The sequence below is a fragment of the Onychomys torridus genome, chromosome 13, assembly GCF_903995425.1.
Source record: "Onychomys torridus chromosome 13, mOncTor1.1, whole genome shotgun sequence".
NCBI lineage: Eukaryota > Metazoa > Chordata > Mammalia > Rodentia > Cricetidae > Onychomys > Onychomys torridus.
This window is the reverse complement of record NC_050455.1, coordinates 33,512,234-33,538,099: the sequence shown is the minus strand read 5'-3', so window position 1 is coordinate 33,538,099 and position 25,866 is coordinate 33,512,234. Positions and strand designations below refer to the sequence as shown.

At 41.8% G+C, this 25,866-nt stretch overlaps 1 protein-coding gene across 1 annotated transcript in view; it reads right to left on the bottom strand.

The window, feature by feature from the left end:
* Window positions 1–388: 388 nt before the first annotated feature.
* Window positions 389–25,866, bottom strand: part of Dcp2 (decapping mRNA 2) — a 41,481-nt gene continuing 16,003 nt past the window's right edge. Inside the window, exons 2-11 of the mRNA XM_036205029.1 lie at window positions 21,359–21,510; window positions 17,632–17,759; window positions 17,132–17,230; window positions 13,645–13,797; window positions 13,413–13,525; window positions 13,211–13,318; window positions 9,537–9,675; window positions 6,490–6,600; window positions 2,821–2,872; window positions 389–557 (exon numbers count right to left, since the gene is read on the bottom strand). Coding sequence (XP_036060922.1) covers window positions 394–557; window positions 2,821–2,872; window positions 6,490–6,600; window positions 9,537–9,675; window positions 13,211–13,318; window positions 13,413–13,525; window positions 13,645–13,797; window positions 17,132–17,230; window positions 17,632–17,759; window positions 21,359–21,510 — 1,219 coding nt within the window. The 3' untranslated portion in view covers window positions 389–393. The remainder of the gene's footprint in view (window positions 558–2,820; window positions 2,873–6,489; window positions 6,601–9,536; window positions 9,676–13,210; window positions 13,319–13,412; window positions 13,526–13,644; window positions 13,798–17,131; window positions 17,231–17,631; window positions 17,760–21,358; window positions 21,511–25,866) is intronic.

Below are 25,866 nucleotides of genomic sequence, written 5' to 3'. Positions count from 1 at the left end.
TGTTAAAATTTTCAGTAAGAAAACTTATTGCAATCACTAAGATGTGGAGATGAAACACTCCTATTCACTTGGCTACTTGTTGATGACTCAATCAAAACAGCTCTTTTCTTGATCAGAATATAAAATAAATGCCCTCAAAAAGGAAAAGACAAAAAACAAAGGCGACTAAAACCTGGTTTTAAACACTGAAACGGTAGATCCATAGAAAAAGTTCTAACTGCATTTACAGTGCAAATCTGTGTTTCTTTCTAGCTTCTCTTCTGTAGAGAAAATCTCTTCAGAAGCTGCCTCCCTGCATTTCTTTCAGATACCTGAGAAAGGTAAGGCTTGAGGAAACACCACTCAAAGCAACAGGTCTCTGATCATGGGACTTCTGCAATACACTTGCTGCGATCAAAGGTCCAAGATTTTCATTATAGCATTTTGGTCAAATTTGAAACTCAGGAAGGTCCGGGATGAAAATGGGAACTTGCAATGTCCGTTACATGCCACAGAGGGTCCCTCAACATGTTCTGCCAATGGGTCTTCACCAGAACAAGGCAAGTCATACACGGCATCTGCTTAGGAAACAAAATTAGTAGTCAGAAAGTTTACCAAACACTACCCTCCACCTATTCACAGGGGGAAATTCAGGCAGACTGTATGTTTATCTTTCTGTAATCTGATTCAATCCTTAAGTGCCTCTGTCAGTATTCAGTGGAATTTTATCTATTACTGCTTATTTTTGTTAATGCAGGTTTTTAACCTCTGCCTTTTAAGAGCCTTGATATCCTCTTGCTTTCAAATTGGGCATGTTGTTAGCTCTTGTATTTGTATTTGTGCCTGAGTGACAGAGGTCAATATGAAAATACCATGAAAATTACACAGGTTGGGGGGGGGGGGGGGGGGGGGGGGGAGAAACCTGTAAAGATTACAAGGAAAATACAGTTTAAGTTTACCAGATCCTCAACAGATCACAAAGAAAACCTCCAAAGTTCTTAGACAATTAGTCTTAGCGATGCCCTTCTTTTAGATATAGTACCCAAAGCCAAAAGAAACAAATGTCACACACCAACTGAGATGCTAGCCAGCGCCCATGTTTAAGACAGAGGTAGGTAACTTCCCACAGTGAGGCTCAAGCATCTGTGTTCTTGTTAACCTTGTGTGTGCACACCCGCATGACAGCATGAGTACAGGCATGTCCCAGTGCACATGTGGAAGTCACATGACAACTCAGGTGTCAGTCTGTGCCGTCCACTTTGAGATAGGGCCTCTTGTTTGCTTTTGCAATGGCCGTGGCCAGAATGACTGACTACAGACTTCCATCTTGCCACAGGGGCACTGGGATTATACATCTGCACTACCACGCCTGGCTTGGATTCCATGGATCAGACGCAGGGTCCTTCTACCCACTGAGCTATCTTCCTAGACCCAGAACGTCTTAAAGCAGCTTTCATTTTCATTTTTAATGACTGGTTAAGCCGACTCTGGCAACTGCAGCAGTGACTCTGAACCCCATTCCTGGCTCAGCACACATGGAGGCGATTCACTTAGCCACCTCAGGACTGCCATTAATGATCACTGGTGGACCTGCATCTGAAAACTGTCTTTAAATATTTAAAAATAAAGAAAACAATGCTCATTTCTTTTTCTCTTTTTGGTCTGAGACAGGGTTTCTCTGGGTAGCCCTGGCTGCTTTGGAAATCGCTCTGTAGACCAGGATGGCCACAAACTCAAGAGATCCACCTGCTTCTGCTGGAATGAAAGGCACAAGCCACCGGCATCCAGTGCTCTTCATTTCTTAGGAGTTTTCAATATGAAAGGTTGACTCGGATGAATATATAACAGTGGCACAAGGAAATTTCTTACCATTCAAATTAGCACCTAAGAACAATAGTGTATTATCCTTTTATATTTTTGGTTGTGAGCCTAGCCTTTAACGGCTGAGCCATCTCTCTAGCCAATGTATCCTTTTAAATGACATCTATTAATCAAATGTCAGCAGCAGTAAAATAACTTTCTACATTCGTTATTAGTTTCTGTGGTGGTCTGAAAGCTTGTGGGAGGAAGTGTGTTGCTAGGGTGGGTTTGAGGTTTCAGAAGTCCACTCCATGGGGTTGGGGGTTTAGCTCAGTGGTAGAGTGCTTGCCTAACAAGCACAAGGCCCCAAGTTCGGTCCTCAGCTCCAGAAAAACAAAGTCCACTCCAGGCCAATGTCTTTCTCTGGCTGCTGTTTGTGGATCAGGATGAAAAGCTCTCAGCTACTTCTCCAGCACCCTGTCTGCCCGCCAGCTGCCATGTAAGCAAGCCCCAATGAAATGTTTTCCTTTTAAGAGAGTTGCTTTGGTCACGGTGTCTCTTCACAGCATTAGAACAGTGACTCGGACAGTTTCCAAATCAGACACACTACATTCCCTAACTGAGGAAGGAGAATGGCATCATTTGGATGAAAGCCATGTGCTTAGCAACACTTTAAAAAGTTGAACTCACTACGTACAGAAGCAGAATGAGAGAATGAGGCATCCTCATATCACACTTCTTACTAACCCACAAGCCAGTGTTCACAACATCCATTCATGTGGACCCAGGGCCTGAACATTTACAAAAGGAACAGTACGTTCAACACTAAGTAATGTTATATGGCTCACCTACTAGTAATTCCTTCCAGCCAGTTTCCACTGAGAGAGTATCATGTATGAAATCTCTGCAGCATATAGATAGACAGCTCTTCCTGTGTAACCATCATCACCACAAAGACCACTGATGGAACCCAGCCCCACCCAAAAATATTAAAAAAAAAAAAAAAAAAAAAAAAAAAAGAAAGAAAAGAAAATGGCTTGCCTGTCTCAAAGTTGTCCTGAAGTTTTCGTGGATGCAGCTTCTTTTCACATTTCTGTTAAAAAACCACATATATAGCAGTCTCTTGTTATTTTTACTTATTAAAACCCAAGAGATACATGACCATACATGTCAAGAACAAAATTAAACCAGGAATCTAATCATCATTCCCAGTGGGTTTCCTTAGAGCTCAACTTTTAAACAATTTGGAGAATATATACCTACTTTATTACCTATCATGACTCAGAACTAAGGGCTATGCACACTACAGCATACAGCGCCCGCCCCCCATCCCCCTCCCCCGCTCCCCCTAGACAGGGTCTCTCTGTGTAGTTGTAGAGCCTATCCTGGAACTTGCTCTGTAGCCCAGGCTGGCATCGAACTCAAAGAGATCCGCCTGGCTCTGCCTCCCGAGTGCTGGGATGAAAGGTGTGAGCCACCAACGCCCGGAGCAGCATACAGCCTTTCACCTTCCCACAGTACTGCTCCATAGCCCCTCCTGCTATCCCAGAGCTAACAACCCAACCCAGGGCCTGGCATACACAAGGCACAAATAGCTCTGCCAGTGAACTACAATCCTCAAGAGTTCTAACCTTTTAGCACTAGGGAGGCAGAGGCAGGCAGATAGTCTGTGAGTTGGAGGCCAGTCTGGTCTACAGAAAGAGTTCAAGGACAATTAGGGCTACACAGAGAAACCCTGTCTCAAAAAAGTAAAAATAAAAACAAACAAAAAGACATACAATGCTGCATCTATTATCAATTTCGGAGCTATTTACTTCTCCTCTTTTTATAACTAAGAGTAAAGGGAAGGTTTTTACATTTATATTCTCCTTTATATTCTTTCTTGAAAAACAAGCAATCTTTCAAACTTTGACATGGGGAAAAACCTCTGTAAAAGGTTAAACCAAGTAGTAAGTCGTATGCTTTGTCAATGTACTCAGTAACTCGTAATTCAGCATTCAAACTTTTCATCCATGCCTGTCTGGTGGGGAACGGCATTATCACATTTTAACGGCTGGTGGTTGATTTGAGACAGTGTCTTAACTATGTAGCCCAGGCTGGCCTTGAACTCACAACTCCTAGTCTTCGATTTGCACAGCTGACCACTTTTCACAGGCTCGGCCATTTCCAGTTCTCTTACAGACAATTCTACTTTGTATTTTTTCCCTTTAGGAATTTAAAAATGTTTTAAAACTTTATTATTAAAAAGCTTCCAAATTTAAAGAACTCACCGAAATTAACTAGATGATATAACTCAATGAACCTTTGTACAGTTCAAGTAGCCACTCAAGGAGCTGTAGAGCTTGATGCGGGATTTCCACTCTCACTATGGAATGTTTGTAATTACTAAGCTACCACCAAAATCTGTGAGTTAGAACTAGAAAAACACCACTTTATATCCTGTCCATTTGCTGACTCCAGGCCTTCCTCACCCTTTAACATTTCCATAGTATAATGCACAAAAGAGGACAAGAAAGACCAAATAAATACTAGGGCACTGAAGCTTTTTAAAAAATCCACTCAAAATTTTCAAAACAAATCTGACACATCCAATTTCTCAAAAACAAACACAACTTTTTTGTTTTGTTTTGTTTTTCTGAGACAAGGTTTCTTTGTGTAACTCTGCACCTTTCCTGGATCTCACTCTGTAGCCCAGGCTGGCCTCGAACTCACAGAGATCCGCTTGGCTCTGCCTCCCGAGTGCAGGGATTAAAGGCGTGTGCCACCACCGCCCGGCCCAAACAAAACTTTTTAATGAGTTCTATTTACACAGTAACTTGTAACAGCAGACTATCTGTATAGCATTATCACTAAGAAAGCATTTTTCTAACCTTTGTGAGAAAAGTATGTTCAACTGCATTAGAAGCCTTTTGAATATCTATTGTAATATCTTGTTTTTGGTAACACTTTCACTGGAATAAACAAAATAAAAACGTGAGAAGTCTGGCAATAACCATACCCTTAATTTATTGGTGCAATTAGTACACCCAGGTAAAGTAATCCTTGGGACACAGTGTGCTGGGTAGTTTTATGTCAACTTAACACAAACTAAAGTCATCCGGAACGGAGGGAACCTCAATTAAGAAAACGTCTCTGCATGTAAGATCCAGCTTGTAGGCATTTCTTAATCAGTGATCAATGGGGGAGGGCCCAGGTCACTGTGGGCTGGTGGTCCAGGGCTGGGCAGGCTATGAAAATCAAAAGCAAGTCAGTAAGCAGCACCCCTCTATGGCCTCTAATTCAGCTCCTGCCTCCTAACTCCAGTCCCAGCTTCCTTTGATGATGAGCTGTTGATTTGGAACCATGAATGAAATAAACCCCTTTCTTTCCCAAGTTGCCTTGGTCATGATGTTTTATCACAACCATAGTTAACCCTAACACTAAAGTTAATGGTGTCTCCCACTTCCTTAAAGCTTTAAAGCTTGAAGTTACTAATATAACTCACTTTTTTTTTTTCAAGATAGTTTCTCTGTGTATCCCTGACTGTCCTAGAATTCAGAGATCCACCTGCCTCTGCCTCCCGAGTGCTGGGGTTAAAGGTGTGTGCCACCACCGCCCAGCACAACTCATTTTTTTAAAGACACAGCAGACAAATGAAACAACAAACAGAAAATCCAACATACACTAACAGAAAAGTTCAATAGAGACAACTCTCTTGTAGAAATAAAAATTCTCCCAAATTTTGAACTGCAATGTAACAATGGATTACAACACGAGATGACCTCATGGAAGGAAACTGAGTGGCATGGTGGGTATAGAGCTGGCGGCAGGGCAGAGAGAAGGACGGAAGGGGCTGCTCAATGGCTAAGTTCCAGCCAGATGGGTTAAGCAAGCTTGATGTGCTAGTGCACAGTAGCACGACTATGAACAACAACAATGTGAACCACAGTTCAAACAGCCGCCAGAAAGGAACGGCGATCACTGTTTCCTTCTGCCCCAGGTTGGCCTCAAAGTAGCCCAGGCCTGGAGCCTGAGCTCCTCTGGCCTCAGCCTCCTAAGCATTTTGCCAGCACGCCAGGCTGAATTATTTTCACCATAAACATTATACAACGTACCCATATATTGAGACATATGGCACCCCATAAATATCTACATCCTTATGAAATCTACTAAAAATATACAGATTTAATTAACATCCCTTAAAAGGTGTATGTGAGCCCTGGGTTCGATCCCCAGCCCAAAAAAAGCAAAAAGAAAAAAGTGTATGTGAATACGGAGGGAAGCCAGGAGCCAGGATCAGACCTCTAGGAGCTGGAGATCAAATCTGGGTCAGGGAACTGGACTTGCAGCCTCTGGAGAAGAGCAGATGCCCTTAACCATGGAGTCATTCCTCCAGGCCCCTGAACAAAGGGTTTTCAGAAAAAGAGATTGCTTGTTTTTACTACAGAGTTGTTTTCAAGGCTTTAAAAGAAACGTTAAAAAACCACACAAGGCAAAAAGTACAAGTGTACCCAATTAACTACTCCATGCCTGCAGTTAAGAATGGCCAACGGGTGTTTTAGGTTTTAGTTCATGAAGGCAATGGTGAAGAATTTAATTTTATTAAAAACCAATCATTAAAATTAATCAAATGAAAATAAGAACTAAATCAACGTTACTGTGTCTAAACAACACTTGCTCCATTCTTAAGATGAGAGCTACCTCCCAAGTACTTGAGCCCAGAACTCTTACCATCAAGGGATTCTGCTGCTTTGCTGGTTGACTGTGAACTCCGTTTGTTCTCTTCTTTTGATTAGGTGAATCTTGATACTGTTTTCTGCCATTCCCTCTCATATTTTGATTCTGTTTTTCCAGGAAAAAGAACATGTAAATCTAAGTATAACAACATGAATATCCCTCTATGACTGTTTTTCTCAATTGAATAGAGTTCATAAGGCACCATCCAAACATTTATACACTGCTGTATGAATTTATTTTCTTAGAAGATTGCTTTGCAAAGGAACATCTCCTCTGAAACAGCAAACAGCAAATGCATCATTCCCTAGGTCCTTTCCACACCTCTTGCTTTATCCATGTCTGCTTATAAACTGTTTATAATGCATGAATATGGCAGGGTACAGGTCAGGGGTAAAGCTCATACAGAGCATAAGGACCCAGAAACAACTCCAGCATGAAGATAAAGGAAAGAAGCGGAGGCAGAACAAGCCCTAAAGTCCCTGTGGACCGCCAGAGATTGCGCTGGGAAGGCAGGCCAGGGCACACGGGCCAGCCTGCTTTTCTCTTTTCAGCTTATTTAACACTGTGCATGTGTATGGGGCTGTGAGTCAATGTGGGTGATGGTCAGAGAACATCTTTGCAGACCCAGCTTTCTCCTTTCACCTTTACATGGGTTCCAGGGCCACACGAAGGTCGTGAGGCCAGTGCACAGAGTATCTTCACACTAAGTCATCTTGCTGGCCCACACAGCTATTAATAGTATAAATTAAGCAGTAGGCACAAGCAGTTACCAGAAAATTATAATAAACAAATCAGTGCCACTGAGAGAATAATCTTTTACAAAATAATGAACATTAGTGTTTTAAAAATTTGGGCCTTTAGTCTTAAGTTTAGACACAATCTTTTCAAATATCAATTTCTACTTCAGATCTTGAAAAACAGCTATTTGAGAGAACTGTGAATAATGAAGGTAACTATTACTTATAAAAATGTTTCTCTTCATTCCACCCTCTCACTTAAACACTAGGTAGCTGCTGAAATAACTGGCCAACAGTAACTTAACTGAAATGGACAGATGGTGGATCTCATGCCGAAACACTTTCAACAGAGCTTCATTTTTCTCTTGGCAGGATTTCCTTTCCGTGCCATCCTTTAGGATGTGTACCTCAGTGGCAGTAGATGGAATGTTTGTCAACACCAGCAACACTCACTCTGTCCCACACCAGTGGCTCTGCTGCTGCTATGTTTCTCCTGGGGAATTCTGGGGATCTAAGATCTTGTGCCAACGTGGGAGAGCCTGTGCTACCAGACCCAGCCCACTTTCCAAACATTTTAATTCTTTAAAACAGAAACTGTTGCCAACAAACAGTAACAACTTTTTTTTTTCTCTTTGTGTAACACCTCTGACTGTCTTGGAATGCCCTTTATACCTCTCACTCAGAGATGCATCTCCCTCTGCCTCTTAAGTGCTGGGATTAAGGGAGTGTGCCACCACCACCGCCAGGTAAAAGTAACAAATCCTGCCACCGCCGGTAAAAGTAACTCCTGCAGTCTCCACTACTTACAGCCATAGTCACTACTTAGCACACCTCGTGTGGCTGTGAATTTGCCTATGCTAGTCACCTATCATAGAGCCATGCAATTTCCCCCTTTCCCCTGCTTTATGTCACGTTGCCATTGTCTTCAAGGGTCACCTATACTCAGATGTCTCAAAATGTATTCACTAGGGGCTAAAGACAGCCCAGTGCATGAACACACCAAGTTTGTTCATCCGTCCATGTGCTGTGAATGAATGATGCTGTGATTAGCACTAGCATGCCGCCATCTGTTAAAGCTATTTTTGGTTATCTGTTATATTATATGTGCTATATATGGTGTGGGGTCGTGGAGTCACGTGATAAACTCACATCTAACTTGTGGGCAGCCACCGGGCTGTCCTTTTTCACATTGCCAAGAACACACGCAAGGGCCCTGGATCTTCACACCCTCCCCAACACCACTGATTTTCTCTTCTGTTGGGTTTTTATTATCACAGCCAGCCATCCTGAGGCATGGCCGATCTCTATTTCCCCAATGGTAAACACTGCTGAGTCTTTTCTGTACTTCATGGCCACCTGAACTTCTTTAGAGAAGTGTCTGGGCCAAGTGTTTTAGAAAGGGCTTGGCCTTTACAGAATTTTTTGGAGGCTACTGTTCTTGAGGTAACAATCTGGAAACAACAATATGGGCATCAAGTGCACAACAGGTAAACTGTGGCATAATCACATACTGTATATGATAGTGAAAACAATATAACACACTCTTACTTTTCCCTATAAACAATAGATCCTGTAGCATGAATCTTAAAAGGTCTTATTAATAAAACCAAACCTGAGGCCAGTTATTGGGGTGAACGCTGGAAGATCAGAAAAGCAGAATAAGCCACAGCTTCCTCACCTTGACAGTTTCTCAGCTGATCCTGTTTCCTCAGACTAGAAGCTTCTGTGTCCTCATCCAAATGGATCTCAGCTGAACTGTGCTTAACCAGCCAAATGCTCCTAGTTTCTGGTCTTCACCCCTTATATACCTTTCTGCTTTCTACCATCACTCCCTGGGATTAAAGGCGTGTGTCACCACGCTTGGCTGTATCCTTGAACAGATGGATCTCTGCCTCTGGAATGCTAGGATTAAACGCATGTGCTACCACTGCCTATCCTCTATGTTTAATATTGTGGCTGTTCTGACTCTGACTTAATTGTTTAGTAGGGTGCACAGTATTTCGGGGAACACAATACCACCACAAGGTCCTATTCATCTTAACTCAGAAATTGTCTTCTTCCAAGCCTTTCACTGGCGGCATACGTAAGAAGGCTCAAGTTGCATATCCCATTATTTACTAGGTTGGATTTAGTCCAAGGCTATGAAGGATAATGAGTCTCAGGTCTGTTCAAGTCACAAGCTGGGACATGGGCAACTGTTCAACAACCGAGGGCTCTAACTGCTACACATAACTCCTCACCTGAGAACGATTTCGAAGCCGAATGATCAAAGCATCTGAAAGACTTTCAATGTGACTCACTCACCTTTGCTTTGGAAGGGTCTGGCGAGGCTTCCGTATGGTTGCTGTGCGGCTTCTGCTGCAGAGGCTGCCTGTGCTTTACCCACTGGTCACTTGGAGAACCTTCGGGAAACAGCTGCTGGCTGTGGCGGAACTTTGTTCGACTACACCAAGGTTTGAAAAATTAGATTTTTCACTTGCAGTTCTCCGAAAGCCTTGACAGTTTAACCTACCAACTACATATTCTACTTTTTGTTGTTGTTTTTCGAGACAGGATTTCTGTTTAGCTTTGCACCTTTCTTTGGTTTCTCTGGCTATCCTGGAACTCGCTCTGTAGACCAGGTTATCAAACTCGGAGATCCGCCTGCCTCTTCCTTCTGGGTTAAAGTCATGCACCAGCACGCCCAGCTTAAAGCACAAATGCTGACGGGCTTTGCCAGCTGGACTCCCCAGCCTTTTAGATAAGTGACGGTGTTAATAAAGATCTCTTACATTAACAATCTGCCATTTTCACCCCAGGCTTTTCTGATTATTCATACCATCCTCTCCCTAAAGTCGCTATATTCTTTAAATGTAAAAGACAGGTCTTTGTAAATTTTAGTCGAAGCAAAAAAACAAAACAAAACAAAACAAAACAAACAAACAAAAAAAAAAACCAACCAACCAACCAACCAAACAAACAAAAAACCCCAACAACAACAACAAAAAAACAAAAAACAACGTATCTGGATTTTTCTTTTTAATAAGATAGACAACACATTCTTTCTAGACATCTCAGGAAGGGATCTCATCAAATAGGTTGGTTACAGATACTACCAGTGATGAGAGCTGAGAAATTTGGTTACTTTCTAGAAACAGCTCCCTAAACCATGAGAGCTGCAAAATCCTGCAATGGTAAACATGTCCAAATGTGCAAAACCCAGAAGTTAATGTAAAGTCCGATATGTACTGAATCTGAAGTGTTATGGACTGTTCCATTACCCAACTTCTACACAGCCTTGGTTTTGAACAGGCAACACACAACATGCCATCAAGCCAGGAACACCAAGAACACATGTGAAAGACCTCTGCTTACACATGAGACTGACATGCTGAAGGCTTATAATACATACTATGTAGCTTCGACTCTCACGGCTTAGTTCCTGAATGCAAAGGCTGTCTGTTTTCCTACAACCCCAAGCATGTATGCAGCAAATCAGTTCATCTTTGGGCTGTTTTCTGCTAGATGCTTGATTTGAGGAGTGGGGACTGGCTCAGCAGGTAGCATCATGTGCTGTGCAGGCCCAATGGTCCGAGTTCAAGCTTTGGAACCCATGGATGGAAGGAGAGAACTGACTCCAAAAGATTGTCCTCCGACCTCTACAGGCTTGCCTGCCTGCCTGCCTGCTTACACTTACACACACACACACAGACATACACACACACAGACACACACACACACACACAGACACACACACACACACACACACACACACACTCCTCTAAAGAATATTTCATTTTGAAAATTGCTACTGTACATAAACACTGATCTAAAGAACTTCATCCTACAGTACCCCATACCTGCACATAAACACTGTTCTAAAGAACAACATTCTAAGAAGATTATCAGATTCCTTTCGGAACCCTTCCCCCTTTTTTTCCATTTAAAACCTATGAAGCTGGATCTGGTGGCTCTAGGCTGTAATTAAAACACTCAAGAGGCAGAAGAAGGAGGACTGCTTTGTCTTTGGGGCCAGTGTGTGCTACATGGTTCAGTTCTAGAACAGTCTGGGCTACAAAGTGAGATTCTGTCTCGAAGTATTTTTAAAAATGCTGGATACATTCCGTAATTCTTTTTCCTCCAGCATATCGCAGACTGCAAGACTGAAATGAACACTGCCTCTAAAGGGAATGTAGAAAGTAGCTAGAGTTCACCCACTCACCTCTCTCTACTAACCAGAACGGAAACCTGGGACTGAAAGTAACACTGGCCATACATACCACAGACGGGTGGAGACTCTCCCAATGATGCACTATCTCCATTTATGACTTCTTGGTAGTAACTGTATTTATATTCTTGGCTATATTCTTGTCTTCCTTATTTCTGCCATACTGTTCACTATTAATGGTGCCTTGGTAACAATTATAAATTTTGGAAGACAGAAATGATTCCTAAGGCATTTAATCCAATGTCTTTTCCTCCTAAACTAATAAAAATGGAATAGTACTTATTTAAATTTTATTAACCATAAAGGTGATCTACTCGTATTGTTTTCTTTTAAGATTAAAATCTTAGATAAAAAGATAACTAAATTAGAAAAAAAAAAGTAAAACAATAAACAAAAAACAACTCTGGCAAAAAAGTTACAGCAAGTGCTTATGAGAACATATACTAGGTCTAGTGAGCAAACGTGGGTGAAGATTCTTGCTGCCAAGACTAATTATGACTGACTTTGATCCCAGGGGCCAACATGGTACAAAAGAGCCATTTGCAAATTGTCCTCTACACACGGAAGCCATGGTGCACACATACCCACACACACACACAAATTGTCCTCTACACACGGAAGCCATGGTGCACACATACCTGCCCCCCCCCACACACAAGTTGTCCTCTATACATAGAAGCCATGGTGTACACACACCCACCCACACACAGACACAAGTTGTCCTCTACACACAGAAGCCATGGTGCACACATACCCACCCCCCCACACACACACAAGTTGTCCTCTATACACAGAAGCCATGGTGCACACATACCCACACAGACAAAATAAACTTAATAGAATTATGTATTATGCATATTTAATAAAGTTACTTTCCAGGTCTGTACCAAGTTCCAAACCAGCAAATGTCATTGATTGTTCACACCCATGTAATTAATAGTCCCTCTTCATAACACAGCTGATAACAAGCTGGGGAAGATATCTTATTTGGTAAAGTACTTGTTGTATGAACATGAGATCCCACAATCCACGTACAGAAGCCTAGTGTGGTGATTTGTGTTTGTAATCCTATAGCTGGGGAGGCAAGACAGGCAGGAATGTTCTTGGGAACTCCAGGCCGGTGAGAGACCGTGAATCAAAAGACAAAGCTCAATGACACCAGAGGCTGACCTCAGACCTCCTTATGTGCACATGTGATCCCTCACCCACATGAACATACACATTCATTTGCATATAAAATTTTATAAAGTCAAGATAGTTGTCACTGACTTTAACAAATTATTCATCAGCACCTCCCACCTCCTGTGCAACAGAGACCTCCATACACCTCATTCAATCATCTCCAGAAACTTAATCATCATGAATGCAGGGTGTTAGCTGTTCAGCACACATTCTTTCCTTTTCTTAGTGTTCTAAGAAGTTGGTATCCTCGAGTGTACTATTTTAAAATGTACCCGAAGCATCTTTCCTCCAACTAACCTTAGCAGAAACTTTTTTTTTTCCCCCCAAGACAGGGTTTCTCTGTGTAACAGCCCTGGCTGTCCTGGATCTCACTCTGTAGAGCAGGCTGGCCTCAGAGATCTGCCTACCTCTGCCTCCTGAGTGCTGGAATTAAACAGCCTGGCAGCAGAAAATTCTAAAGACTTTCTTACGACACAAAACCAGAGGCGGCACAGAGCTTCTAGGTGCCCTCAAACCCCTGACTCAAGAAGCAAACGGTGCTGTACTGAAAACCCCAGAAAGCCACAATCCCACAAGGACATCTCTTTACCTCAATTTTTCCACAGTGGGTTTAGCTGGTGTGCTACCAGTTGAAGAAAAACCGTTGTCACTGTCTGAGGAATCTCCAAATCTTCGAGACAGCCAGTCTCTTAGTGGTCTGTGGAAACATCATCAGTTCATTAAAAACAAACACAAATAAACCTGAAACAGCAGCATCAAGGACAGTTCCACAGTTTAAGAAATGAACATACCTGATAAAGGGAATGGCCATAAAAAACTTATTCGGTGCCAAGCCAAGCTTGGACTTGGGAGTCATATCATTTCTATGACAGGGCAATTTCTCAATGGAGAACCACTCAATGTTCTGAAACAAAACAATTGCGTTTAGTTGATTACCAGCAAGGAGTAGCTAAAATAAACCCCCTGCTTCATTCAACCGAGAGTCTGTTCAGCAACCCACAAATATTCTTAACTCATACATACCCTAATTTCTCTTCTGGTTTTGGGGTTAAATTTTGTGTCTTTTGGAACTCCTGGAATGATATACAAACGAGCAAGCTGGTCATTGATTCGAAGTTCAATGTAATCATCTTTACAAATATAGTCTTTTATATCAAAACCAGTTTCCTCGAAGACCTGGAAATAAATGTGGATAAAATATTTGATTTTAATGATATGAATTCAAGGGCAGCCAGTTACATAATTGAGAGCCTGTGTCAAAACCAAACCAAACAAAGATCTCAGCCTAAATCTAATCTGTAGCTAAGAAATTAGGAAGAAGCCCCTCCTTATGCTAATACAAGCAAAAATCAAACAGATCAAATGGAGTAAACTGTAGGCACAGGATGGCTAACACTCTGGCTATCAGCCAAGACTTAACTGGCAGTCCACTTTTAGACAGTGGTGCTCCATTACACTGCAGTGCCACCTAAGGGCAAAAGGACTCACTGCAGCTCTAGCACTCAGTTTAAACACACTCAGAAAGGCACCTGCAGGAAGTCAGCCTTCAAGATCCCTAGGTTGATGGCAAGCCTTTAATCCCAGCAGTCAGAGACAAAGGCAGGTGGATCTCTGTAAATTCGAGGCCAGACTGGTCTATAGAGTGAGTTCCAGGACGGCCAGCGCTACACAAGAAACTCTGTCTCAAAACACCACCACCACCCCCAAAACAACAACAGGGGAAAAAAAAACCCAAAAACAAACAAACCAAATTCTCCCCCAAATCCTTGGTTGAAACCATGTGACTGTATGGAGGAAGGGAGTCTGGAGTTATAAGGGTTAAAGGGTTTGTGTGTGTGTGTGTGTGTGTGTGTGTGTGTGTGTGTGTGTGTGTGTATGGAGCTGGGGATCGAACCCAGGGCCATGCACTTGCTAAGAAAGCGCTCTACCACCGAGCTAAATCCCCAACCCCTAAAGGAGGTTCTTTACAGTATGATCCTGATCCTGGTTAAGAAAAGACCCCAACCACTCTCTGGACAATACCCAAACACACCCAGGAACGCCCATGTGGGCACATAGCTGGAGACTGGATTCCTACAAGCCAGGAAGAGAGTCTGCAATGAAATTCAATTAGCTGGAGCCCTAATCTTGGCTCTGTAGGTTCCAGATCTGCTAGGAAATCAATTCTGCTGTTTAAGCTACACCTCAGCTGTAAGTCAACTCAAGCAAACTCAACACTAACATTCCAGCCAACTCCCCAAACTTTTACCTCTGCATGGCAAAGGCAATCATTTAGAAACCAATTGAAAACCAAGGTTTGCCTCGGTACTGAAGGGAAGGCCACCTGCACAAGGGGCCACTGCCCAGGTCAGCGAGCCGGTGAGCCGTCTTTCCCTCCCACAGCACTGCGGTTACAAGTGCAGGCACAGCCTTTTAGATGGGTGCTAAAGTCAGGCCTTTGTGCTGGAGCACAAGTGCTCTCACCTACGGAACTTCTCCCTAGCCCACGGCAGCCTTCTTAAAGGCGTCTAGATGAGCGTTCTTGACCACGCTCATGGCCTGAATCTTCCTTTTTCTCCCCTAGCCCCTCTGGTTTTTCCAGTCCTTCCCCGAATCTTGCTTTGTTCGTGTCCTGCATATATACATGACTGAACGTTTCAACACGATGTCTGGGGTCCCGAAAGAAGAGGGAATGTACTTGTCTTTCTGGGTCTGACTTAATAGGGCTAACCTCTGGCTGCACCTGTTTTCCTGCGGATGACGGGATTTTGTGGCTTGAACTGACATTACCAGCAGGTCCATAATGGCACTGCCCGCACACAACAGAAACTCAGGGCTTACGGCCAATGCAAACCGAGTTCTCCTGCTTGGGCAGCAGGTACTGTGCACACTGAGCTAAACCCCAGACCCCACACCAGGGGCTTTTAGGAACTGTAATGTTTTCTTCACTAATAAGCTACATCCAAACTAAAACTGGGTAATAAATATCACTGCATCAAAGGGACCACCGCAAAAACATCACACAAATTTCTGCCGCTTTTCTGAACTCCAAGATGTGGCTTCTGGCCATGAAGTTCTTGAAAGTGACTCTCCTTAGTACATCTGAGCGGTTAAATGACTGGTCTGAAGTAGCCGGGCTTTCAGATAAACAGGCTAAAGCAGAACGTATCTCAGGGGTCAGGTATAATGAGTGTAGGATGAAGAGCTAACAGCGGACTATCCGTATATGAAAGCCCTGATGGTAAAGAACAGCTGCTGAATAGGCTCAAGAGACCATTATGGGCTAGAGCTGACCAGCAGAACAGAATTTTAAATAAGGAGGAATGAAAAATCACCCATTCTGAATGTCACTTTACAGAGAAACTCCCCCCTTCAACGCTAACTGGCAACAGAACTTCAGAGGAAAGGTTCAGACGCTGTTGCGTGTAAATGTGGGATGTCCACAACAGGCTCATGCTTCGACTTGGCCTCCATCTCCTGGTGCTATGTGAGAGGCTGTGGAGCCTGCAGGAGGGAGATCTGATGGTAAGAACAGGTTGGAGCAGCCCCTGGGCCCACCCATGCTCTGAGCCTCTAGGTCCGTAGGAATAAGCATTGCCACCGCCGGAGACACCAGGGACCATGCTGCCCCGCTACACCTGACCCATGCTGGACTGAGGCTCTGACAGTGAACGCCGAAGTCAATCTCCCTCCACCAAGTTGTTTCTGACAGGCGTTTGTTCTGTCACAACAGACAGAAGGAACTAATACAGAGATGCACCGAGCTGGGGTCTGAACTCACACGAGAGAGGAGGGGATGTTTGGGTAGGCAGAATGTGAGTCAAATTTTAGAAACAATCACATTCAGAGGACAAGGAATAAATCTTTTTAAATGGCTAACCTGGGGGTAGGGGAGGATTTAAACTGTATCTTATAGCTCGGGAATAAAGCTAGAATGAGTTTTGAGGAGAAACACATACGTGCCTTAGAAAAACCCAGATTCTACATTTTTCTGGATTATTAGAAAGAAAAGTAACAGAATATCGCTAGAAGTTGAAATCTTTTGTCAAGAAAAATTCCAATTTTCAAGCAAAGAGTGTGAAAAGACGTCATAATAAAGAATGGAGCCAGAGGTATGCTTTAAAAGTAGATAGTGAGGATAGATGAAGGTAGATATGGCCCCCAAAACAGGGGGGGGGGGCAGTATCTTATTTATTATTTTCACATATAGGAGTGTTTTGCCTGCAATTCTGTGTAACACTTGCATGCCTGGTACTTGTGAAGACCAGCAGAGGGCACCAGATTCCTTGGGCCTGGAGTTACAGAAGGCTGTGAGGAAGCACATAGGTGCTGGGAATCGAACCCAGGTCCTCTGAAAGAGCAGCTAGTCCTCTTAACCATCTCTCCAGCCCAAAGGGTTGTCTCTAGTAAACCATGCATTCAAGTTCCAGAAAAGACTGAACTTTCTTCAGAGTCCAAAAAAGTACATCTATATAAAGCTTAAGATTCCGCAGGTTAACAGCCACACTTACTGCCAAATGCGGGCACTCACCTCTCTAGCGGCACAGTCGTGGGGTGCTTCCTCTTTATTTACTTTTCCTTTTGGAAACCCCCAGCCTGATTTTGCCAGGTACCCCTGAACCAGCAGTACCTACAAGCAAGTAGAAATTCAGAAACAAAAACCGAAGGAAAGTTTTCACTCCCATGTTCCAACCCTATACCAAAGGTACTTTTCTCTGTACTTCTGGTAATTATTTACCAATAAACTGTGCACGGCATTTGGCCTAAATATCTTCCAATAATATACACATAACAGTGTGAAGAGACACATTTTGTCTATTTAAAACATATTGTTTCAACAATGAACTCACAGTTCTTTACAGGAAGCCGTAACAAGCACAAAAGAATGCAGGTAAAACATCCAGAATTTAGTTCTTTAACATTAAGAATCTGAGGCTATTTTTAAACCTCAATTTAGAACATTAGTCAACAGGATAAAAGTTAAAGGTTGGTCAGCATTCCACTAAAAATCTTTAGATACAGTACACTCACATTCTCGAGTGTCTCATCAAGAATGATCGCACCATAGGTGGGTACTCCCATTTTATATTCCTTCCATTCATCCAGAACTTTTTCCACATCTTCACCTTGTGGCAGCAGAAAAGGACAATGACTGAAGAGTATAAATCATGTTAAGGAAACTACCTTTCCCTTAGTACAGCCTAAGAAGCTACAAGAGGGATGGGCTAGAGCGACGCTCAGGGGTCAGGAGCACTAGCCACCCTTCTGGAGAGCCAGTGTCCACTCCCAGTGCCCACATCTGCAGCTCACAGCCATACAGCCCCAACTCTAAGGGGTCTGATCCCCTCTTCTGGCCTCCACAGACACCCCTACACACAATTACTCACACAGAGAAATAAAACTTCATAAAATTATATACAGAAACAGATCTATTTAAATCAACCGTATTTTATAAGAAATGATTCAAGTTCGCCATTTATTTGGGTTGAACATTATTGCTTTCCCCCAGCACACTCATTTTCCTTGAACAAATCATTAGCTCTTGTATTTAACCTGGAAACCTAGACACAAACCAAATTATGTTACTGATAATCAGTCCCGGACTCCCGAGTCAATGAACACAAAGGCAGACACTGTGACTGTCTCAAATACTCATTGGTGAGTCAAATCCATGCCAGAAGCAGCACACTAAAAATGACATCACCAGAGAAGCGTCTGCACTCAGCCAAGAGGAAGGAGCCATCGGGAACACAAAGAGTTAACATGATGGAGTAGGATACGGCATAAGGAACACACTACATGAAGTTCTTTACCACATATACATGTATTTATTTCATAATTGTTAAAGGTGAGGGCTTACTAAAGTTTATAAAGGAAAACTTGGGTGGCACTTTCAGAAGAAATTTAAGTATATACCTAAGGAATAGAACACTGTAAAATATTAGAGAATAAATTTACTAACAATCTCTAAAATTGTATACTTGGTCTTTTGATGCCCCAAGCCATCAAAGGCACCATCACTCAAACAGAGGATGACGGCTATGGAGGAAAATCATAATTTACGAGTTTCTCAATCTGAGGATCTATTTGTAATGGTTCTCAAGCCCTTAAAAACTTGTATATTCCATTTTTATTTAGACGTTAACTCTAGAAACGTGTGACATGAATATAATTTCAAATATGTGTGATGACCACCTTGTGTGAATCTGACACTTTGGACCTCCTAAAGCGCCTGCACCCATTGCATATCCCCCGAACACACACAATTAAAAAGTAAATAAGTATTTTTTAAAAAGTCTGGCTCTATATATTCAATAAAAATCCTCGGCTGGGCGGTGGTGGCGCACACCTTTAATGCCACCACTCTGGAGGCAGAGGCAGAGTGATCTCTGTGAGTTCCAGGACACCCAGGACTACAGAGAGAAAGAAAACCAAAAGAAAAAAAAAGTGTGTTGTAAAGCCATAGATTTAAAACAAAAACAAAACACACACACACAACATTCTTTTACTTTCTCTGTAAGTTGACTCTGCCTCCCCCCAAATAAAAGTCTAACACAAACGAACACCAACCCAAACAAAACAAATACCCCAAACAAACCTAGTTTCCTTTTCAAACATGCCCAAGTCCCTGCACACTTCAGCGGAGTATTTTCTAGCATCTTCCACTCTTTCCATTTACTCAAAACACCTTCCTTTTTCACTTCATGCTGTTCTTCTTCCAAAATGATTTTTCCCCAAAATACTCATCTAACCTCAAAATATTTTTTTTTGCAATCCTAAACACTTATTAGTTCTTTCCTAAATGACAGGCCTATCCTAAACAATTACATGTACAACTAGCCTGATTTCCAAATTTACCCTTTGATTAGCCAACATCCACATATTATTTATTATTAGATTAAGAAGGGAATTGGGAGCATAAGAAATTAAATAACTTCAAGATCTAGGGGTCAATCTCAGGATCTGGTACGGTTCCTCTCCGTTCTCTTGAATGTTCTGCTACTCCACCACACTGTATTGCAAGCATTTTCCTTTGTCTCTCATGCCCCTAAATGATAAGCCTACCTTGTTCACTGCAAAAATGCCTGGCACATACATACCATTCAGTTATTTAACAAAGCCGAGATTCTTCTCACTAAAGGTTCCTTCCCCATATAACTAAGTGAAAAGAAAAAACTGCATCGAGTTTTTGATATCTATAACACACTAAGGTTATGTGTAAAACTTTCATGCACACTCATGAGCAAATTCTTATTCAGAAACCCAAGACCAACAGCTGTTTTAGAAAAACCGTAAGTCTGTACAAGATAACCAAAACAAAGGACTTTGTTAGTAATAACATTTCCACAGCTAGATTATAACTTTTTTTTGAGCTGAGGATCAAACCCACGGCCTTGCGCTTGCTAGGCAAACGCTCTACCACTGAGCTAAATCCCCAACCCTAGATTATAACTCTCTCTTAAAGCAAGGTTTTCTGTCTTACAGAACCAGTGACCAACCTTTGGCAAAAGCAGTACTCAACTGAATCCCATTTCCCTTTGACTCATCACCAACTTCTCCACATTTATTCTATCAAGGGTCCTACGCACTTGTTTTGACAGTGATCTTTCTGGAGCCCTAGACCCATGGCTCAGACCCCTACTCATGTCTTAGGTACCAGTGCTTGTCTATGGCTCAGGTCACCAACCAAACATACCTTGGACTTCATTTTCACATGATGAGCAATTACCTTTGCTCCAACACTTGTCATGTTAATGTCTCCAGAACAGTATGTTATCCATTTTCAACAGAGCCCAGGAATCTCTTATTTTATTATGGTCTGGAGAGTGACAGGGAGCTTAGCTTGGTATTTTGGGTCACTTGTACCTGCTCTAAGGCTAGTTCTAACACCGATCTCGTGGGGACTAATTCACTGCAACATATACTGAATGGTTGAGAATCGTATCTACTGAGTAAGTTAATTAGCCCTGCTCATGCCTTAAGAGCCTCTAACCCACCATACACTCCTCCATCCACTTTCAATATGGCTTATGAGAACTCTGTGCTTGGCACAAGCTAGTTGATTTTTGAGCTTTCTAGAATTTTCCAACTCTGCTCACTCCCTGCTTGTGTCTATATACATGAAACTGTGCATTTCCTTTAAAAGTGCATTGTCTAAAATCTTTCTATCCTATTTCTAAAGTCTAAAATCATTTAACATAGCAATCCATCCATCATTTTTTGTCACATAGACAGTTTATTTTATAATTTTAAACAGTCAGATACATCTCTTATAACTACTACACTAAAACAACCTAGTCTTTTTTGGTCTGTCTTTGATACAGGGCTTTTCTATGTAGCCCAGGATGTCCTGGAACCAACACTGTAGACCAGGCTGACTTTGAATTCCCAGAGATCCACCTGCCTCTGCTTCCCAAGTGCTGAGATTAAAGGCTTGTGCCTCTACATCTGACTAAGCTGTGTCTTATAAAGGAAGAAAAGTTTCTTTGATCTGATCACCTGGTTAACTTACATAGCAAGAATAAAAACCAGAATTGTCCCAGAAATAAGCTAGTTATTTATAAAATAAAATTCACTCCTAATCAGTGTACATTTCAGTATTGTAAAAAAATAAGAATACAACAAAACTGCATCACATTTCTATTTTCATTATGTGCTATCTAGAGGTTTAAAAAAATTCAAAAGCAAATGGAAATTTGTGCTAAAATATTTTATTAGAAAGAATGAAAGACAATTATCATATCAACAAAAAGGATATCAGCTTTGGCAAAATCTCTTATCCCACACTGAGGTAATCCTGGTGTGTTCTGCATGTAAAAATCCAAGTAAAACCAATGGGCCAGTTCGATCTGGAAGCAAACTCGGATTGCATTGTCTCTTTCCTCGCTGGGAATATGCAAAATAAATCGGCTGTCAAAACAAAACACACCAAAAGTTATGCTCACAAACTATTACACTTGATCTTAATACATTTACTCCCTTATGCTGCCCACCAACTTAGAAAGGAGAGGAGAGCAGTATCTGATGGGAAGTGCCTTGGGAAGGGTGGTTAAGAGCTGGGTTTGGAGCCACTTCCTGAGACTGAGAGACCAACTCCCAGCTCCTGTCCGCTCTGGAACTCCCATCTGGACCAGAGGTGAGTGCCTGGGGTTATAGCCAGAGAGGCAACTGCCCCTGGGTCCCACCGCTGGATACGGCCCATCCCGGGAGGACCTGACCAACTTGGCCCTAGTTTCCAGCCAATCTGCGGGCCCTGCGGGAAGGCTCCCCTTTTCCAAGACTGCAGACAGACCCTGCAGTGTCCACACCCTGCCCCCACACCCATCTGCCTGAGGCCCCAGCCACTTCCTGAGAATCAGAGACCAGGCCCCAGCTTCCATCCTGCCCTGAAACTCCCATCTGGACAAGAGGAGCTCCCATCTGGACAAAATAAGGAGACCCCAGAGACTTCCCAAGCCTCAGAGTCCAGCCCCCCAGCTCCTATCCGGCCAGTATTCTCACCTGGACCAGCACTCCCATCTGGCCCAGAGCTTTCATCTGGAACAGAGAGAGGCTCCCTAAATCTGTCAGCTCTCTCTGGACCAAGTACACTGATAAGACCAAGAACGAACCCAAGAGGAGATGGGCAGACGTCAAGGCAGAAGTACATACAACAAAATAAAGAGCAATACAGCATCACCAGAACCTAGCCCTTCTCCAACAGCTAGACCTGAACATCATGGAATGGAAGAAAAAGAAGAAAACAACCTTATAAGTAACATCATGAAGAGGCTAGACCCTTATATAGAAGAAATCAAAAATAAAGTAGAGGAACAGACAAACAAAAAATGGGAAGAACGCTATAAAAAACTAGAGGAAAGGACAATTAAAGCAATAAGGAATGCTGGAAATAGAAAATCTGAGTAAACACACAGGAACTTCAGAGGCAAGTATAACCAACAGAATGCAAGAGATGGAAGAGAGGATCTCTGGTGTTGAAGATACGGTCGAAGAAATAGATTCATCAGTCAAAGAAAACACTAAAACCAACAAAGTCATGACCCAAAATGTCCAAGAAATTTGGGACACCATGAAAAAACCAAACCTACGAATAATAGGGATAGAGGAAGGAGAAGAATATCAACTCAAAGGCACAGAAAATATATTTAACAAGATCATAGAAGAAAACTTTCCCAACTTAAAGAAGGAAATGCCTATGAAGATACAAGAAGCCTATAGAACACCAAACAGACTAGACCCCCCCAAAAAGTCCCCTCGCCACATAATAATTAAACAACTAAATGTACAGAATAAAGAAAGAATATTAAGAGCAGCAAAGGAAAAAGGCCAAGAGACTTATAAAGGCAAACCCATCAGAATAACACCCGATTTCTCAATGGAGACTTTGAAAGCCAGAAGGACCTGGACAGATATAATGCAGACACTGAGACCATGGATGCCAGCCTAGACTAATATACCCAGCAAAACTTTCAATCATCATAGACGGAGTAAACAAGCCATTCCAAGACAAAACCAGATTTAAACAATACTGATCCACAAACCCAGCCCTACAGAAAGCACTAGAAGGAAAATTCCAACCTAAGGAAGGAGGATACACCCATGAAAACACAGGCAATAGATAACACCACAGCAGTAGACCCCAAAGAAGAGAAGTACACACACATTACCACCAAAAAAATAAAATAATAACAGGAACAAACAATCACTGGTCATTAATATCCCTTAAATGGACTTAATTCACCAATAAAAAGACACAGACTAACAGAATGGATACGAAAACAGGACCCATCTTTCTGCTGCATACAAGAAACACACCTCCTAAGAATAAAAGGCTGGGAAAAGACTTTCCAATCAAATGGTCTTAAGAAGAAAGCTGGTGTAGCCATCCTAATATCCAGCAAAACAGACTTCAAACTAAAATCAATCAAAAGAGATGATGAAGGACATTACATACTCATCACAGGAAAGAACCACCAAGATGAAGTCTAAATTCTGAACATTTATGCCCCAAACACAAGGGCACCCACATATGTAAAAGAAACATTACTAAAGCTTAAATCACATATAAAACCCCACACATTAATAGTGGGAGACTTCAACACCCCACTTTCACCTCTGGATAGATCGGCCAAATTGAAACTTAACAGAGACATAACGGACTTAACTGATGTTATGGCTCAAATGGACTGAATCGATATCTAAAGAACATTCCACCCAAACAAAAAAGAATATACCTTCTTCTCAGCACCCCATGGAACCTTCTCTAAAATCGACCACATACTTGGCCACAAAGCAAATCTCAACAGATACAAAACAACTGAAGTAACCTCCTGTGTTCTATCAGACCACCATAGTTTAAAGTTAGATTTCAACAACAGAAAAAACTACAGAAATCCTACAATCTCATGGAAACTGAATAATGCTCAACTGAATCACCAATGGGTTAAGGAAGAAATAGAGAAATTAAAGACTTCCTAGAGATCAATGAAAATGAATACACCACATACCCAAACTTATGGGATACTATGAAAGCAGTGCTAAGAGGGAAATTCATAACACTGAATGCCCACATAAAGAAGCTGGAGAAATCTCATGCTAGTGACTTGACAGCACACCTGAAAGCCCTTGAACAGGAAGAAGCAAAGTCTCCCAGGAGAAACAGACGCCAGGAAATTATCAAATTGAGAGCTGAAATCAATAAAATAGAAATAAAGAGAATACAAAGGATTAATGAAACAAAGAGTTGGTTCTTTGAGAAGATCAACAAGATAGACAAGCCCTTATGCAAACTAACCAAAAGACAGAGAGAAAGCATCCAAATTAACAAAATCAGAAATGAAAAGGGGGACATAACAACAATGAGGAAATCCAGAGAATCATCAGGTCATACTTCATAAACCTCTACTCCACAAAACTGGAAAATCTAAAAAAAATGGATAATTTTCTGGATAGGTACCACATACCTAAGTTAAATCAAGACCAGATAAACCATTTAAATAGTCCAATAACCCCTAAGGAAATAGAATCAGTTATTAAAAGTCTCCCAACCAAAAAAAAGCCCTGGACCAGATGGTTTCACTGCAGAATTCTACCAGATCTTCAAAGAAGACTTAATACCAATACTCTTTAAATTGTTCCACACAATAGAAGCAAAAGGTATATTACCAAACTCCTTCTATGAGGCTATAATTACCCTGATTCCTAAACCAAACAAAGATGCAACAAAGAAAGAGAACTACAGACCGATCTCCCTCATGAACATTGATGCAAAAATACTCAATAAAATTCTGGCACACAGACTCCAAGAAAACATCAAAACAATTATCCACCATGATCAAGTAGGCTTCATCCCAGGGATGCAAGGGTGGTTCAACATACGAAAGTATGTCAATGTAATACACCATATAAACAAACTCAAAGAAAAAAACCACATGATCATCTCACTAGATGCAGAAAAGGCATTTGACAAAAATCCAACACCCCTTCATGACAAAGGTCTTGGGACGATCAGGAATACAGGGAACATACCTAAACATAATAAAGGCAATCTACAGCAAGCCAACAGCCAACATCAAATTAAATGGAGAGAAACTCAAAGCAATACCACTAAAATCAGGAACAAGGCAAGGCTGTCCCCTCTCCACATACTTATTCAATATAGTACTTGAAGTTGTAGCCAGAGCTATAATACAACATAAAGAGATTAAGGGGATACAAACTGGAAAGGAAGAAGTCAAGCTCTCCCTATTTGCAGATGACATGATAGTATACATGAGTGACCCCCAAAATTCAACCAAGGAACTGATACAGCTAATAAAAACCTTCAGCAACATAGCAGGATACAAGATAAACTCAAAAAAATCAGTAGCCCTCCTATATACAATAGACAAACAGGCTGAGAAGGAAATCAGAGATACATCACCCTTTACAATAGCCACAAATGATATAAAATACCTTGGGGTTACTCTAACTAAGCATGTGAAGGACCTATATGACAAGAACTTTAAGTCCCTGAAAAAAGAAATTGAAGAAGATGTCAGAAAATGGAAAGATCTCCTGTGCTCATGGATAGGCAGGATTAACATAGTAAAAATGGCAATCTTACCGAAAGCAATCTATAGACTCAACGCAATTCCCATCAAATTACCATCACAATTCTTCACAGATCTGGAAAGAATAATACTCAACTTCATATGGAAAAAAAAAAAAAAACAACCCATGATAGCCAAAAGAATCCTGTACAATAAAACAACCTCTAGAGACATC